This window comes from Carassius carassius, chromosome 43 (assembly GCF_963082965.1).
Source record: "Carassius carassius chromosome 43, fCarCar2.1, whole genome shotgun sequence".
NCBI classification, from domain to species: Eukaryota; Metazoa; Chordata; class Actinopteri; order Cypriniformes; family Cyprinidae; genus Carassius; species Carassius carassius.
In genome coordinates, this window is record NC_081797.1 from 11,265,859 (window position 1) to 11,282,299 (window position 16,441).

The following is a 16,441-nucleotide window of genomic DNA, read 5'->3' on the forward strand; positions in this document are numbered from 1 at the left end:
GTCTACTTTCATTTCCTTAAGTTGATTTAAGGTCAAGCAGTCAATGGCAAAACAAAGGGTGCTTTTATGTCTGAAAGAGTTATGCAGTGAAGCAAAGACTTTCATCAGTGCTATGATGTAAAGCGCGTGTGGTTCCTGAACTTTTGTTTCCTTCTGCTGAAGACTTTAATTGAAATATTCTGATTTGATTGCCAATTCCCTGCCAGTAAGGGTCTTGTCCTTTATGCCAGAACAAAACAGCAGTCTAGTACAAGAAAGGAAAAGCGACTTCAGTTAACCATATATCAGTTAATGACCACCAAAACTCTGTTTACTCAACAAGTAATAACCAGGAATGTTTTTAATGTAATCTTTACACCAAACTTTTGTACCAAGCAATTGTACTCTACTGCTTGTGAACGCGTGTTGTCCCAAACTTTCAGGCTGATGACAATAGAGAAGGATTTCTATGGGCTGATTCTCACGATTACTGCATGTCACGGTTTATTATGATGTGAGGGTATTCACAGAGCTGAGAGCTTTAGCAGATGAGGTGACTTTCAGGAAGTCCCATATGATATCATTGTGCTCATATCATTGTTTTTCTGCAGGTAGAATTAGATCACAGACAGGACCATGGAATGTGACCTTTGGTTAATTCATCATGAATCTCCGGCACTTTTTGTGCTGTAGGATGAAGAGTTTTCCTTACACCCTGAGTAAATGTGAGTGCACACATCTTAATCAGTATTTTATATATTGATCTATTTATAAATATCATAAAATGTTTTGAACAGTTGCACCGCACGACATTTTACTGTCTGAACTAACATTGCCTTGTTATTAAAACATCAAATTATGTGATATTTAAGAGATTATATATATATATATATATATATATATATATATAATCATGGGAGTACTTGTGTTTTAACAGCTTTACTTGGTTTTCTATCAATAGCTATTTACCATTTTCAGTTTTGTGAGATATTGCTCCACCGAATGCAGTCTTACAAAGGCAGCTGTCATTCACCTCCTCAGTTGTCATGAAAATGACATATATTGATTTTATTACTTGGCTTTCAGCCTTTTCAGGTCCCATATCCCCGAGGTAAAGACTGTTGAACTTGCGAACTTAGGTTATGACGGTAAAAGATTGCACCAGAATAGATCAATCAGACTTGCATGCTAAACCCTTAATCACAGATTACAGTACTTGATACCTTGAATGAAGAGTTTTGCAGTGAAGTCTGATTGCTCTGTTTCACAATTTAAATCATTTAAATAAAAAAATATATAGTACCTCTACATCAAAGTAGATCATAGTAGCCCTACATGATGCTGACTATGTTTGATCACCACTTCAAACTCACACAGAGGGAAAGGTCTTGGCATCTTTGCTGTGCTGTTGAAAATCAGCTGTGTGTTTATCCATAGGGATTATGGCCTGTATTGTGCATGTCCTCGTGGGTAGAATGTGCTTTTCACTCCCACTGTTGTGCTTTTGCTCTGCTGTTATGAGCCGCCGTGGCCTCTCCCCTTTTCCTCCCGACTTTTACAGCACAATGAGTTTGTTGTCTACGTGTGTATCTGCTCCAGTGGAACTCCCTTCATTCCTTCTGGTTATAGAGATCATCATTATATTTAGACATTTGATAAGAATTATAAAATCTCCAGTGCTATTTAAGAGAAGATGTTTAGCAGAATGACCAGGTCTGCATTTCCCAAAAAAGCATTGTAAATCTAAGTAGACCCATTGATATAAAATGCTTAATATTAGTTTACATAAGAAAAATTATAAAAGATTTTGCTAAAATATTACAACTATTTTCTTTTCAAGAATGCAATGTGGCTTTTCCCATTATTATATAAGGCAGTTGCATCACCCTTGCATTTTACACAAAGAAAGTTAGGTTTTTAATAACAGCATTTTAATTTTTGGGTGAACTGTCTCTTTAAAAAGTAAGATAGGAAGGCAAAGACCATAACTACTGTATCAAAGAGTGGCCTGTTGTCTGAAGTTAAGACAAGTTAAGGCAAATGATCTACTAACAGTCATCGACTGTGTCTGAAAGATGAAAAATACTGCCTTATCAAGTAATAATGTTTCTAAGAAATACAAAACCCTCGCTGTTTATGTTTAAACCCAAATAATATATCAATTTATTTCAGGATTTTTAAAAGTTACAAATTTAAAAAGTAAAAAGGCGAGAATAAAGAACCTTACGCTCAAACAAAAAGAACTATTTCAGGACTACTTGTTTCTAAATAAAACCATTACTGTATGTAAAAATCTTCTTTTTATAGTAAAAAAGAATAAAACCCTCTTCAAAGAATCCAGTGAAAAGCAATTAACTAACTGTGGAAGATCAACTTCTAGCCATGGCTTGAAGTTGTAAAAATTGTAACATTTTATATAAATAAACTATTACTGAATGAATGAATGAATCTGTATAGCGTGAGGAAACCCCTGAGAAAAATATTTGAATCCTCTAACTAGGTTCATGTCATAGAGGAAATAACAATAGCTATCTGATAACATTCCTTGAGTTCTGTTTCAGTAAACAGGACGGCTAGACAGAGCTGTATCCCTGAAATGTTTCTTATTGTTGGTTCACATTTGTTTGGAGCAGTGAATCGAGTGCCGTTGTGTGTTTTGACTGCGCGAGGGGCGTGGACGCGTCCTGCCCTGAGCGCACAGTGCGCGTACACCAGGCGCAACACACAGCAGTGTGCGCAGCGCAACTCCAAAACTACAAAAAAATGGGACTTGAAAAAGAAAAAATGGAAATAAATGTAATTATGGATGAGGATGAATTCAATAGATCGATTGAACCTATACTGGGAAAAAAGCCGAGCGTCCCGGACAGAGATCCTGAAGATATTAACGCGCACCTAAAGGTAGGTGACAACGCGAGACTTACAGCATCACTTACATACTATCATTTGTTTATAAATAGCCTACATGCGTCTAAAACCGACTAAACATGAGTGATATAACCTCAAACAACGTGCTCATTTTAGAAACTTTTTCTTTATGATGAGAAGTGTTGTCGCGCACCGCCATTCACGTGCACATTGATGCATTGTCGGAGTGAGTTTTATTTGAATAAGTGCATAATTGCACATGCCCTATAATCTTTTATTTTCAATTCATTTATGGTATAATTGTATTGCACACAATACTGCATTAACACACACATACAAAAGTAAAAAAAAAACTACATGAAGGTGTCAGTTTTTTATAAACGATAGTAACAAAATACAATAAATAAAATACTTAATATCACACACACTAGTTGCATTGAATATCAGCACAGGTGTGATTCAGCTGTGTATGTTTGTATTAGTAACTTGCATTTCATACTAAATTGTCCAGTTAATGTGTTTCTTGTTTAAAAGAAACAAAATAATAATAAAAATAAAGAATGAATAAAACAGACTTTATTGGATTTAAGGATGGGTAGTTCAACTATAAATTTGGTACTTACTCTCTTTTTATACATGTGGGCTATTTCGACAGTCTAAAGAGTTTGTTTACTATTGATTTTTACATTTCGTGTTTGGTTCCACAGGTTGGTTTTGAAGACATCATTGCTGAACCCATCTCCACGCACAGCTTTGACAAAGTGTGGATCGGCAGTCATGCTGTGTTTGAGCTGGTGAAATTCATCTTCTACCGGATCCTCACCACGTTTCTGGCCATTCCCATGGCATTCATTGCAGGGATTGTTTTCGGGATCCTCAGCTGTATACATATTTGGTATGAAAAGGCTTCTTGTTGGGGAAGGCTGTTGGCTCTCTGCTGTATTTTCCACAGCCCAATTGCAGAATATTTGCCTTGGCCACTACCCACTTAGATAAAGACTGGCATTTAAAAAAATACCACAAAAAAAGTCTTGCATATTTGTTTTGCAGAGCACAGGTGGTACTGCATTTTCATGGTGGAAAAATCTGCACATAACTCACACTGGATTGTTAGCATTCTAGTCAAGTGTTTTTCTCCGGCCTCTTAGCAGTTTGACAAGCAGAAACATGGCGCTTGACCCTTGTGTAGTTAAAATCAGGAGCATTTTCAGGGTCAGTGTTCCTTAGGTGAAATGTTAGCACATGTGGGTGTTTGTAAACTTAACAATCCTGCCCATTAGCTTAGGAATAAATAGACCTGACATATTAGCCAGATACGCTCCAATGTCAAGATGTCAGTGTAGCTCAAAAGGAGAAGAGAAGTCTACTTGGGGGATATTAAAAGTGTAAGGTCCTATATTGGGTAACAAATCATGTGGCTTGTTAAAGACAGGTGCGTTTTTTGTCTGCATTTAGAATTGTACCCCAGTAGATGCTAAAACAAGTGAAAAAAAGAAAGAAAATATAAAAACTTGGAAATGGGCTGTTTTTACTAGAACCACCTAGAACATCTAAGCAAATCCACTGCAACATCCTAAAATGATTTTTCAAATGTAAGGTGTTACAGACATGAATGATGCTTGTTAAGCTTGTTATGGGCCAGTCATGCTGACTGACAGATCTTGCATGTGCTGACTGTTAACAATATCAAAGGTGATGATTATTGGGACCTTCTGATATGAAGGTTAATGCTTCACACATGTTCCGGGCTATATTTTAACCCCAGAACAAAGAGAGAGGAACACCTTCACCTTGATATGATTGTTATATAAGTCTTATATATCAGCACACTTGATGATGAGTTTTTTTCCCTCTGCAGGGTGGTGATGCCAGTGATCCAGGGCTGTATGATGACACTGCCCTCCATCCACGTGATCTGGACCAGCCTGATGGACAAGTTTATAGGGCCATTCTTCTTCAGCATTGGACGGTGCTTGTCGTCCATTAATGTCAAGACTGTGCAAAACTGAGCAAATCTAAATCAGCAAAGAAGTGTTGCAGAATCTCTATCACGATGTTGTGGCCTCCTGTTGGAGGAATATTAGCTGAAGGATCATTTATCCTTGACTTCTGAAGTACAGAAATAGAAAGAAGTTTTCTTTCATTTCAATGCACAGTTGCAATATTCATTCCGTTGTTTTGGCACTAACATGTCAGCCTCGTAATGGGCGGCGTAAGTGCTGACATGCTTTTTCAGTACTGTTATGTAAGTCTAATTAAGCTTTTGTTTTATATATATACAGTACAGACCAAAAGTTTGGAAACATTACTATTTTTAATGTTTTTGAAAGAAGTTTCTTCTGCTCATCAAGCCTGCATTTATTTGATCAAAAATACAGAAAAAACAGTAATATTGTGAAATATTATTACAACTTAAAATAATAGTTTTCTATTTGAATATACTTTTAAAAAATAATTTATTCCTGTGATGCAAAGCTGAATTTTCAGCATCATTACTCCAGCCTTCAGTGTCACATGTAACATCCAGTCTATCACATGATCATTTAGAAATCATTCTAATATTCTGATTTATTATGAGTGTTGGAAACAGTTCTGCTGTCTAATATATTTGATGAATAAAAGGTTAAAAAGAACTGCATTTATTCAATTTCTAAATTCAATTTCAAATTTCTAAAAATATATAATCTAATAATATATTTTCTTTACTATCACTTTTTATCAATTTAACACATCCTTGCTGAATAAAAGTATAGATTTTATTTAAAAAGAAGAAAGAAAAAAAATTACTGACTCCAAATTACTGACCAGTAGTGTATATTGTTATTACTAAATATTTATATTTTAAAAACATAGCTTTTTTTTTTATTATTCATCAAAGTATCCTAAAAAAAGTATCACGTTCTGAAAAAATATTAAGCAGCAGAACTGTTTCCAACTTTGATAATGAATCATCATATTAGATTAATTTCTAAAGGATCATGTGATAATGATCCTAAAAATTCAGCTTTGCATCACAGAAATAAATGATAATTTAAAGTATAATAAATTTAAAAACAATTATTTTAAATTGTAATAATATATCACAATATTACATTTTTTTCTGTATTTTTGATCAAATAAATGCAGGCTTGATGAGCAGAAGAAACTTAAAAAACATTAAAAATAGTAATGTTTCCAAACTTTTGGTCTATACTGTATATATTTATATAAATATATATGTACAGTACAGACCAAAAGTTTGGACACACATTCTCATTCAAAGAGTTTTCTTTATTTTCATGACTATGAAAATTGTAGATTCACACTGAAGGCATCAAAACTGTGAATTAACACATGTGGAATTATAAATGGAATTATATATACATAACAAAAAAGTGTGAAACACCTGAAAATATATCATATTCTAGGTTCTTCAAAGTAGCCACCTTTTGCTTTGATTACTGCTTTGCACACTCTTGGCATTCTCTTGATGAGCTTCAAGAGGTAGTCACCTGAAATGGTCTTCCAACAGTCTTGAAGGAGTTCCCCAAGAGATGCTTAGCACTTATTGGCCCTTTTGCCTTCTGTCTGCGGTCCAGCTCACCCCTAAACCATCTTGATTGGGATTGGGTATATATATATATAAAATTATAATGTAATGATTATAAAAGTAATTATAATGATTAAAGATTATAATGTAATGATTGAGATTTTAGCCTTAAAGCAATAGTTCATACAAAAATGAATATGTGCTGAAAATGGTATCACCCTCATGCCATCTAAGTTTTTTATCAACTGTTTAGACTCTCATTCTGAAGGCACACATTCGCTGCAGAGGATCCATTGGTGAACAAATGTTCATTTAAGGGTGAACTATTATTTTAAGATATCGTGTTACTACATGATATGTAACACTGCAATAAGCGTATGATGTGCTTGTAAGGAAATAATGATGCAACTACTTCCAATAGGGCTGTAGTGTTGTGCGATTTCTGAGCTAATATTTATATTGTTTGGAGATGATTTAGCAAGAAGAGTAAATTAAATGATTTGATAACTGTGTATAAACTATTTATGGTTGTTAGGTGCATTCCTATTTTAAAGAGCATTTCTATACTAATATAACACATTTTCTTCTGTAATAATGACTTCTTTATATAACGATAAAAAAGCACCCAAATGGCGATTAGTTTGACTTGCAAAGCCATTGATTGTGCTTTGAGTGGCTCCGCAGAATAAATGGAATATTTGACTGTGCAATGGAACATTAGAGGCTCAGGTGCCGTTTCCTCACCCCTGTTGAATGATGTCATGTAGCAAACATGCTGAACACAGCTCAGCTTATGAAAGACAGCACTAAATGTCTCTCAGTTCAGCAAATAAAATTATTTTTGGAAGTTAAAGGATGGATTGTTTTCTTTGCTGAGAGTCCATACCATGGAGATCAGTGTGTGGCACTTGGAATGTTAACCTGACAAGATTTAATGTCTTGTGCAATGAGAAAAGTCCTCCGGGTGAGATGTTCAGTGCAGCAGATATGCCCGAGGATAACAGTGTACCTGCATAAAATGTATGTTTTTCTAGAAGGATCTAAGTGTTCTATTGAGCTCTTAAAAGCTAGATTTAATTAAATGTTTCATTATGCATTTTGACTTTGTAGAATAAGTTTACTAAAAAAAGTGTTGCTTTTTACCTGAGCTACAGTGAGAGTAGCCTTACCACTGTTGTAGTTTTTTTTACATATTTTGCATAGCAGTAACATCTGGCAAACATGCCAGTTTGCCAGGACATGACATAGATACACAAATACTTGTTAAGTACAGTAATTGCACACTAAAAAGATAAGTAAAGTAGATGATAGTAAAGTTGGACAAATTGAGAAAAACCAGATTGCACAATGTTATTGTTGCTGAAAACATTCCAAACTAGTCTTGCCTTGAGGTACATTTCAGTATGCAAACTAACCTTAGAACAGTCACATTTCAGGTTTATACACCAAGTCAGTATGAATTTCCATACAGAACCAAAACTTTTCTTTGTTAAGTTGGACTGTGAAAAGTAGCCAATAAGTATTCAGCACACTTAATACTATTTTGAAAATTATCTCAAGATGCACCGATGTAAGATAGGGTGTTATTTAGCAAAATTATAGGTCTAGGTATAATTTGTTTAACATTTAATTTTGGTCATTACACAATCCTCATTTAGCCCCACTCCTCCACGTTGTTGCTTTATAATTGTGATGACTTACCATTACTACAGTCCTAACATTACAGTGTAAAATAGAGCTAATGAAAAACGAGGAGATGTTTCTGGTAGTGTACATGGGATTCGTTCAAAAGAAGTTGGTGCAGTGGCCAAATATGCCTCCCATTTGGGAAAAATCACGTCAAAATATCCAACTACTAATACTGCGTAGCTCTATGAGAGGCAGGATAATGGAGGGTTTCAGTCTCATTCATTGAACACACAACTAGTCCTCGGTGACTGAGAGGAACTCCCACTTCATGCCAAGAGAGACTCCAGGAGAGATAAAACACGACTCAGTAGATAAAAGCTTTATTGGACTTTAGTATGCAGAAAAGAGGGCTGTTTTAAGGGAAAGGACTCCCCACTGTAAGCAATATCCCCACGCCTCTCACACTGCTTCCTCTCTACTGATTGTCTTGTTTCCACACACTCATCTGAGCGCACTTCAGGCACGGGACAGCATGACTAGCGGATACAAGGACGGGGCACCTGAAGAGGTGAGAATGACACCCATTTTACCTCAGAAATCTTGTATTTTTATGTCAGTTCAGGCTTTATTGTTTCATTTCTGAAATAAACCTTTAGCTGAATTAGCTACTTGTTACTCAAACACTTTTAGGGGATTATCTACACATGAAGGCGGTGTTGGCACTTGCCCTACAACTGGCGTCTTTTCGTGCATGTTGGCTAATTTGAGGTCTTATCTTTTTCTGGCACGTATTTGTACGGCAAGCCGCACGTATACCTCCACTGTTCACTTTATGCACAATTTCGCACAATATTAGCTATTAATAAAAATGACTAATCCAATATAATATTGACGAAGTGCAATGCATTTACTTGTTAAGAAACTTTTTTTTTTTTAGTTAAGAATAACTAACATATTTTAAACACATTCCAACAGGTAAATATTTTTAATTGCGAGATTATTTTCTTTTATAATAGAAAAGCACGCGAACAGTGTAAACTGGCGCCCCCGTGAGGCGGGTCGCGCCGCTGTGTTGCAGAGGGGTGTGGTGCTTCATTTCTATCCGCTTATAACCATCTCATGCCAGGGCAGTGCTGAGTTGCTCCCCAGTCTCCCTTCCACGCTCATGAACTTCATTTTCTGTTTTCTTTGGAACCGCAGGACTACGCTCACTCACCGTTCATCAGGAAACAGGGAAACATATACAAACCTAAAAATAAAGAAATGGATAACGACAGCATCAACGAAAAGACACTTCAGGATGTCCACACCAAGGAGATTGACCTGGTCAACCGTGACCCTAAGCATTTAAATGACGATGTGGTGAAGGTAAGTCATTCCACGCACTTTTTCTGCTTTATGCAACCTTTGTTCCCATGGAAAGTCACTTTAATAATAATAATAATAAAAGACTTAGAAATTGATTCATGTATAGATAAACACACGCAATAGTATAGCGTAATATTAAACAAGTGCATGCGACTTTTTGTTTTAGTAAATATGATATTTTATACAAATTACAAAATGTAATTTATTAAAAGTACAAACTGTTTGCATTATTATATAAATATTATAATTATTCAATTTTCGGAGAACATTACATTTTGTGCACACTGCTAAAAAAATCTTAATAGTTTCTCATTATAGCTCAACAGAAAGTTTGGCTTCATAAAGTGGTGAGTCAGTGGTCAGTTTGTGACGGTGGCACTGGAAACAATTACTGCAAGCAGCAGCTGTCTTTGAAAACTGATACAATGGTGGTTTCAAGTTCTTTTGAATTGTAATCCATTCTTTAAACATACTTGATTCTGCTCTCACCTGGTTCCTATCATTGGATTCTGGAGTGCTGGTATTGCTACTTTAGCTGGTACAACATCATAGACTATCTTAAACCAGCTGGTCAAACTTTTTTTTAGAGCAGGGTAGCTGGTCAACCGTCTTAGACCAGCTAAACTAGCTGGATTTCCCAACACGGTGGAAGCAATTATCACTGGAGCAGCTGTCTTCACTATGTGAAATGCTGGAACTGTGGCACGAGTTTGTGAAATCCTACATGCATTCATTTTGAAGGATGTGTTGCGTTGGTAACTCCCATTGAAGAGCTGTCAAAGTAAGGCCTTTTTTATAGAGGAAATATTTAGAGTTTCCTGTTTTTGAGCAAAGGCTGCACACCTAACATTCTTCAAGAAAACTTTCCTAGGCGCGGGGCGATGACTTGCATAGCAACTTTCTCAGAAAGACAAGTCAAAAGTCACCTGATGATATAGAAATACACTCAGCTTTTAAAAACGATCCCCTTGCATCCATCTCCACCCTTTTCCCATCCCTTTTATTCCGCGGCTTTCTCCCTCCCTCCTCAACATGACACTGAGTCACATCCCCGAGGACACATGCAACTGAAGGCTTACTAAGATTTGACTGAAAATTGAATCCAGAGAACTCTGAAAGCTATAAAAAAATAATTTGCTGTTTGCTAAGGAGTGATGTCACAAGCCAAACTCGTTTGGTGCACACAGTCCTTTTATTTTGTCCATAAAAGGGGTTGAGCGTTCGCAGTGGTCTTGCGTAGGAGAGTGTAGCAGGGAATTCCCATCTCCATTTTCACAAATTCTCCATACACACACACACACACATACACACATACACACATGGGGCGTTCCTTTGGATTATGATGCACTCGTGGTCCAAACGCACTCCCACAGTCATCCACATCAAAGGCCCTTGTGTGCAGAAACACATGTATAGCTTTCCCTTGGAACAGAATATTTTCCTCTAATAAAAGTGCATTCTTTTAATAGCACGCTGGAGCAGGATTCCACGGCCAGAGCACAGTTTAGGGACGGGTGACGAGATGACCTCCACGTAGACAGCCCAAATGGGTGACATTATACTTTTAGTATTTCGGTTTTGCACAGCTGCTATAATTTCTGAATGACCAATAGTGGAAAACTTTTCAGAGCGAATACATAAGGCTTTGGTGTGTTTTTGTAGTCACTGCATATGAATTTGTGACTTGAAATGAGTCACAGACTGTTGCCACAGTGATCGAGGATTGAGAAAAAAAATAAACAATGTTTTTCATTTTATTTTTAATTTTTAAATATGACAATTTATATGTCAGTTTATATATATAATTTTTTTTTTGATGTGGTTACATATGTTTTGCTTTGTTCTATTGCATTTTTAGACATTATTAAATAAACAGTTTTAAATGTATCTGCTATCTCTGTCAGTTTGTAAAGTGATTTATATAGTTATTTTTAGATGACTAAATTGACATTGATTTCATTTTTAAGTGGCACTTGTACTCCTTCATAAACTTTGCACTGCACACCGGTGATTTATGAACTATGTGGACGGGTCTGTCATGATTCTGCCTTGTCTCTGATTTTTCTCTAGTCTTGTGGCAGGATCTGGCCATGTGCTTGCGTTGTCTCGTTCCCTTGCCCCGCCCCCCTTGTTACCCTAGTTTTGTCTTCATTGATTTACCTGTTCCACCTGTTGTGTTCATTAGTAGCCTCCCTTTATAACCTCGTGTGTTTCTCTGTCTCTTTGTCGGTTCATTGTTTAAATATTGTCACGTTGTTTAAAGGTTGTCTACTGTTGCTACCAGTTGTGATTTTGTCAAGTCTTGTCTAAGTAATTGTTTGATCGTGTTTTAGTCATAGTCTAGTTAAGTGCAGTGTTAGTCTAGTTTTGTCTTCCTTCGTCTGTCTAGCCCTTGTTTTGCCCCCTCGTGGGTTTTGTTTTCCTGTTTTTTCACAACTGGTAGCAACAGTAGACAACCTTTAAACAACGTGACAATATTTAAACAATGAACCGACAAAGAGACAGAGAAACACACGAGGTTATAAAGGGAGGCTACTAATGAACACAACAGGTGGAACAGGTAAATCAATGAAGACAAAACTAGGGTAACAAGGGGGGCGGGGCAAGGGAACGAGACAACGCAAGCACATGGCCCAAACAAATGGCCATGTGCTTGCACATAAAACATGGGCCTGTCATGATCCTGCCACAAGACTAGAGAAAAATCAGAGACAAGGCAGAATCATGACAGGGTCATATAATCACAAACCCCCAAGTCTGAGGAATGCAAGTTGATTCTTCTGTCAGTACAGTGAGGGTGTTATCAAACAACACTGTGCAGTCAGCTCAAGAACTGTTCATTTGAACTGTGTTGAAAGTCATGGTTGTAATATTCATCTAATGGAAACTATGTGTTCGGCCAATTGGGATTTACTGTAGATAAATGAACGTGGAGGACGGGCTTATGTAAAACTGTATAATTTAGTGTTTCTTTGCCAGCTTGATCCATGATGGCTTCAAGCCTTTGGACAAGTACTAATTTATCATTTTACTCTCACAGGAACTTCAATTTACTCTAAAACACTTTTCGTACAGACATGACTTCTTAACTAACTGAACCCGCAAGCCTTTATTGGTCAACAAGCTTTATTAGACTGTGCTGGTTAACCAGCATTTTTTCCTAGTGAACAACAAGACTATGCATAAAAATCTAAACTGGTCTTTTAAGAATGGAAAAAAAAACATACTGAGTGACTATGAACATGCTGTTTTTCTTTTAGTAGAAATTCAGCTATGTTTTGTTGACTAGCTCGCGCAAAAAGGGGTTGTTAAATAAATATTAGCCCTATCTTGACTTTGACGTGTGACTGTGAAGGACAGGGTATTTTTCCCTGTATAATCAACTGAAACAAACACATCTGCACTGAAAAGCAAGTGTACTACTGTACTGCTGTACTGTGATGGTGTGACGTTTGCCAGCTCTAAGGACATCTAAACCAAGCTTTGCAGGGCTTATTAAATGAGATTTATATATACACGTCTGTTGTAAATGTTAGTGTTTGGTGATCCGGTCTGCGGTTGATACGGGAGGTTTAGAGCATGGGTGATACCGATCTGACTGAAGCTACTGGACAATGTAAAGATGCTGTCTGTGAGGAATGTGGAGACGGCTGGAGAGGAGGACGAAGAGTCATGCTGCTTTTCTTAATGTCAGTCTGCTTGATATAGATGAGAACATGCAGAAATACTCCAGGTTAATATATTGATAACAAAAAAATAAAAATAAAAATAATAATAATAATGAATATAATGAATTATTAAATAAAAGTATTAATAATTTAATTAAATGAATGGGCCCATGACCCCTCATAGGACGAATTTAGCCGACACTTTTATCCAAAGCGACTTACAGTGCATCCAGGCTAACAGTTTTTTATCTAACATGAGTTCCCTGGGAATAGAACCTACAACATTGTGCTGCTAGCGCAATGCTGTACCACTTGGAGAAAGAAGGATTATATAAAATCATGCATAAATACATATATTTTTAATATATCTTAGTAAATTTATATTTCAATATTTTAATTTTATTTTTATTTTATTGTGGTTGGCATTACACGTTATGAAATGCATTATAGTAAGGACTAAAATGTATTATTTTATACTTTCTATCTATCTGTATGTTTAATTTGATATTTTTGAATGTATCTAAATATTTAGACAGACAGACAGAGAGATAGATAGATAGATAGATAGATAGATAGATAGATAGATAGATAGACTGATTATATATAAGATATAAAAAGACAAAGATAATATAGAAAATTATAAGTGCAATATAATTTAAAATATAAACTGCAAATATTATAAATATAAGTTTTATGTCTTTAGTTATATGACCTTTTTATAATATAATATTATTATTGTTATACATATATATTTGAATGTATTTAGGTTTTTAGAAATTATAGATGGATAGATGGGTAGATAAACATAATATTGTTATAAACAATAAAATAGAAAATTATTAATAAAATATAATTTTTCAAAACACTATTAAAAGTCTTTTTACTACCTACACCTTATGGATAATCCAGCAGGAAGCAGAAGACATGCAGTAGATTAAGGATGTTCAGAAAAAGTTTTGATCACGATATTGTAAAATATGGGTTAATTCGAGAAATTGTTTTATTTTGATTATACCAGTACAAATTTGTACAAAACCGATACAAAATGATATAATGCAGATATCCTTTTCATCTCCAGGTGGACTTTGAGGATGTGATCGCCGAGCCTCCCGGCACCTACAGCTTTGACGGCGTGTGGAAAGCGAGCTTCACCACCTTCACAGTAACCAAATACTGGTGCTACAGGCTGCTGACGGCCCTGGTGGGCATCCCGCTCGCCCTGGTGTGGGGCATCTTCTTCGCCATCCTCTCCTTCATCCACATCTGGGCGGTGGTGCCTTGCGTGAAGAGCTACCTAATCGAGATCCACTGTGTCAGTCGAGTCTACTCCATCTGTGTGCACACCTTCTGCGACCCGCTCTTCGAGGCCATGGGAAAGTGCTTCAGCAGCATCCGGGTCACCTCCACCAAGGTGGTGTAGGGACTGGGAGAAGGAAAAGAGCCAGAGGGATGGGGTGGGGTGGGGGAATGGAAACCAATGTCTGATGCAGGAAGATAAAACAAATGTAACCTCTCTAAAAAAACAGGGCAAAGAAAAAGTGAACAGAGATGGAGGGTTGCACTGTATTTAGGTGGCCCTTAGATAAGACTCTCCTCTCCGTCTCTGTTCTGTCCATGAGCTTAGTCTTCTCTCAGCTTTGGAGTCCTTGGGGTATAGGGGATGTGTGTCAAAGATGCTCATTTTTTGTCATTTGTTAGCATTTATCTCCGTTGGAATACCGTTTAAGCCTGACTTTTAAAGAAGTTAATGCAAAAATGTACATTCTGTTATTTACTTGCTCTCGTGTCATTCCATGATCATCGCTCTGAAACCACCGTAAAAGTGATCCATGTGACTTGTGCACAAGTCTACTGTAGTCATGTGATATGAAATATAAAGGATGAGTCATATTTACCACTTTTATGGTACTTTAATGGTGCTTTTTTGGTGTTTTTGTCCTTTTTGGAGTTTGACAGTAGTCGGTATAATTAAAGGGATAGTTCACGCATCATTTACTCACCCTCATATCATTCCAATTCTGTATGAGTTTCTTTCTTTCTGGTTATCAAACAGTTGATCGTCCCCATTGACTTCCATAATAAATCCAATTTACACAGGTTTAGAATGACATGAGGGTAAGGAAATGATGACAAAATGTACATTTTTGGGTGAACTATTCCTTTAGGATATATAAAAATATAAATATAAAATATACATTTTAAAACAAAAATGTAAAAGTATAAAATAAAATAAATTCTGAAAAGCTTTGTGCGCAAAAAGCATGGATGTGTTGCGATGTATGAACCCACGAAGCTTTCTGTTGATCAATGCAGCAAATCTGCGTGACCAACTTGAATTTATTGCGAAAACAGTATCGGGGGAGAAATCTTTATATATCCTATTGAAATAACTGGATTTCAACAGTAAATGTAACCACACATTTAACATTAAATATTTCTCAAAATGTCTACTTGGTATTCAACAGAAAAGTCATTTGGAAAGATATGAGGTTGAGTAAACAATGTATGAATTTTCATTTTGGCGTGAACTATTTGCCTGCTGGGACAAGGCTGTGAATTGTTTTGTTTGTTTTTGTCCCCTTTCAATCTTTGACATGTCCAACTGTTCCAAAATAGTTCCATTGTGGTTTGTAAACAATATTTACTGTAGTAGATTCTTATAGTTTTGCTTAGTTCGTCCTTTCATTTGGGTACTATCACCCTTTGGTGTCATCATCACTGGGGTTTATGTAATCCAAAAGTTTTATGTTTGTTTATGGGATCGGGCTCGGGGGAAACTGAACAAATTTTAGAGTTTAAAAAAGTAGGTGTGGCCCTGCTGATGTCAAGACTGCCCGTCACACTGCATGTTGCCACTGAATATAGTGGACGGCCCAAACACGGGGCAAAAGAGGTGCCCTCACTGAACCCTTTGCCAACTCAGCATATACTAACAAAGAGACTGTTCCTGGCTCTGACATGTAATGCTTCGAAGCGGCCATCATGGCAACAGCTTTTTGAGTGGCAGAAAATGTCTTTACAACTTCCAGAGAGACGTCACATGAAGCTAGCAACTATAGGACAACAACCTAGTGAGGTCTTCCAGCAGGTCGTGAAGACTGAACTTTTTAAGCAAGTTATCACAGCCTTAACATATATGTAAACTTTATTTGCAGTCTTTGAAGATGAAGAACTTTTTTTTGCATTTTTTTTTTAAATGTTTCTGCAGGACGAAGTGAAATCATTTGGTTTTCCCATAAACAAAACTGTCTGCTTTTCTGTTTATTCACTGTCAGACACACATACACACACACACACACTGGCAACAAACTAACATTTCCAGCATCAGAGGCTGCTGCTTGTGTGGGGTTTATAGTATTTTGTACTGATATTAAGCTCACTTCTCTCACCTTTTTTCTAC

The 16,441-nt window shown here is 36.4% G+C and overlaps 2 protein-coding genes across 2 annotated transcripts; both read left to right on the top strand.

Annotated features, from left to right (window-relative positions):
• The first annotated feature begins 2,607 nt into the window (after positions 1-2,607).
• Positions 2,608-5,118, top strand: LOC132124911 (caveolin-2-like). The gene is made up of 3 exons (XM_059536069.1): positions 2,608-2,880; positions 3,555-3,742; positions 4,706-5,118. Exons 1-3 carry the CDS (start codon positions 2,743-2,745, stop codon positions 4,854-4,856), a joined length of 477 nt encoding a protein of 158 aa, XP_059392052.1. The 5' UTR covers positions 2,608-2,742; the 3' UTR covers positions 4,857-5,118.
• Positions 5,119-8,350: 3,232 nt separating this feature from the next.
• Positions 8,351-14,938, top strand: LOC132124600 (caveolin-1-like). Its single transcript, XM_059535685.1, has 3 exons — positions 8,351-8,573; positions 9,206-9,373; positions 14,120-14,938. Exons 1-3 carry the CDS (start codon positions 8,538-8,540, stop codon positions 14,459-14,461), a joined length of 546 nt encoding a protein of 181 aa, XP_059391668.1. The 5' UTR covers positions 8,351-8,537; the 3' UTR covers positions 14,462-14,938.
• The last annotated feature ends 1,503 nt before the right edge of the window (positions 14,939-16,441 follow it).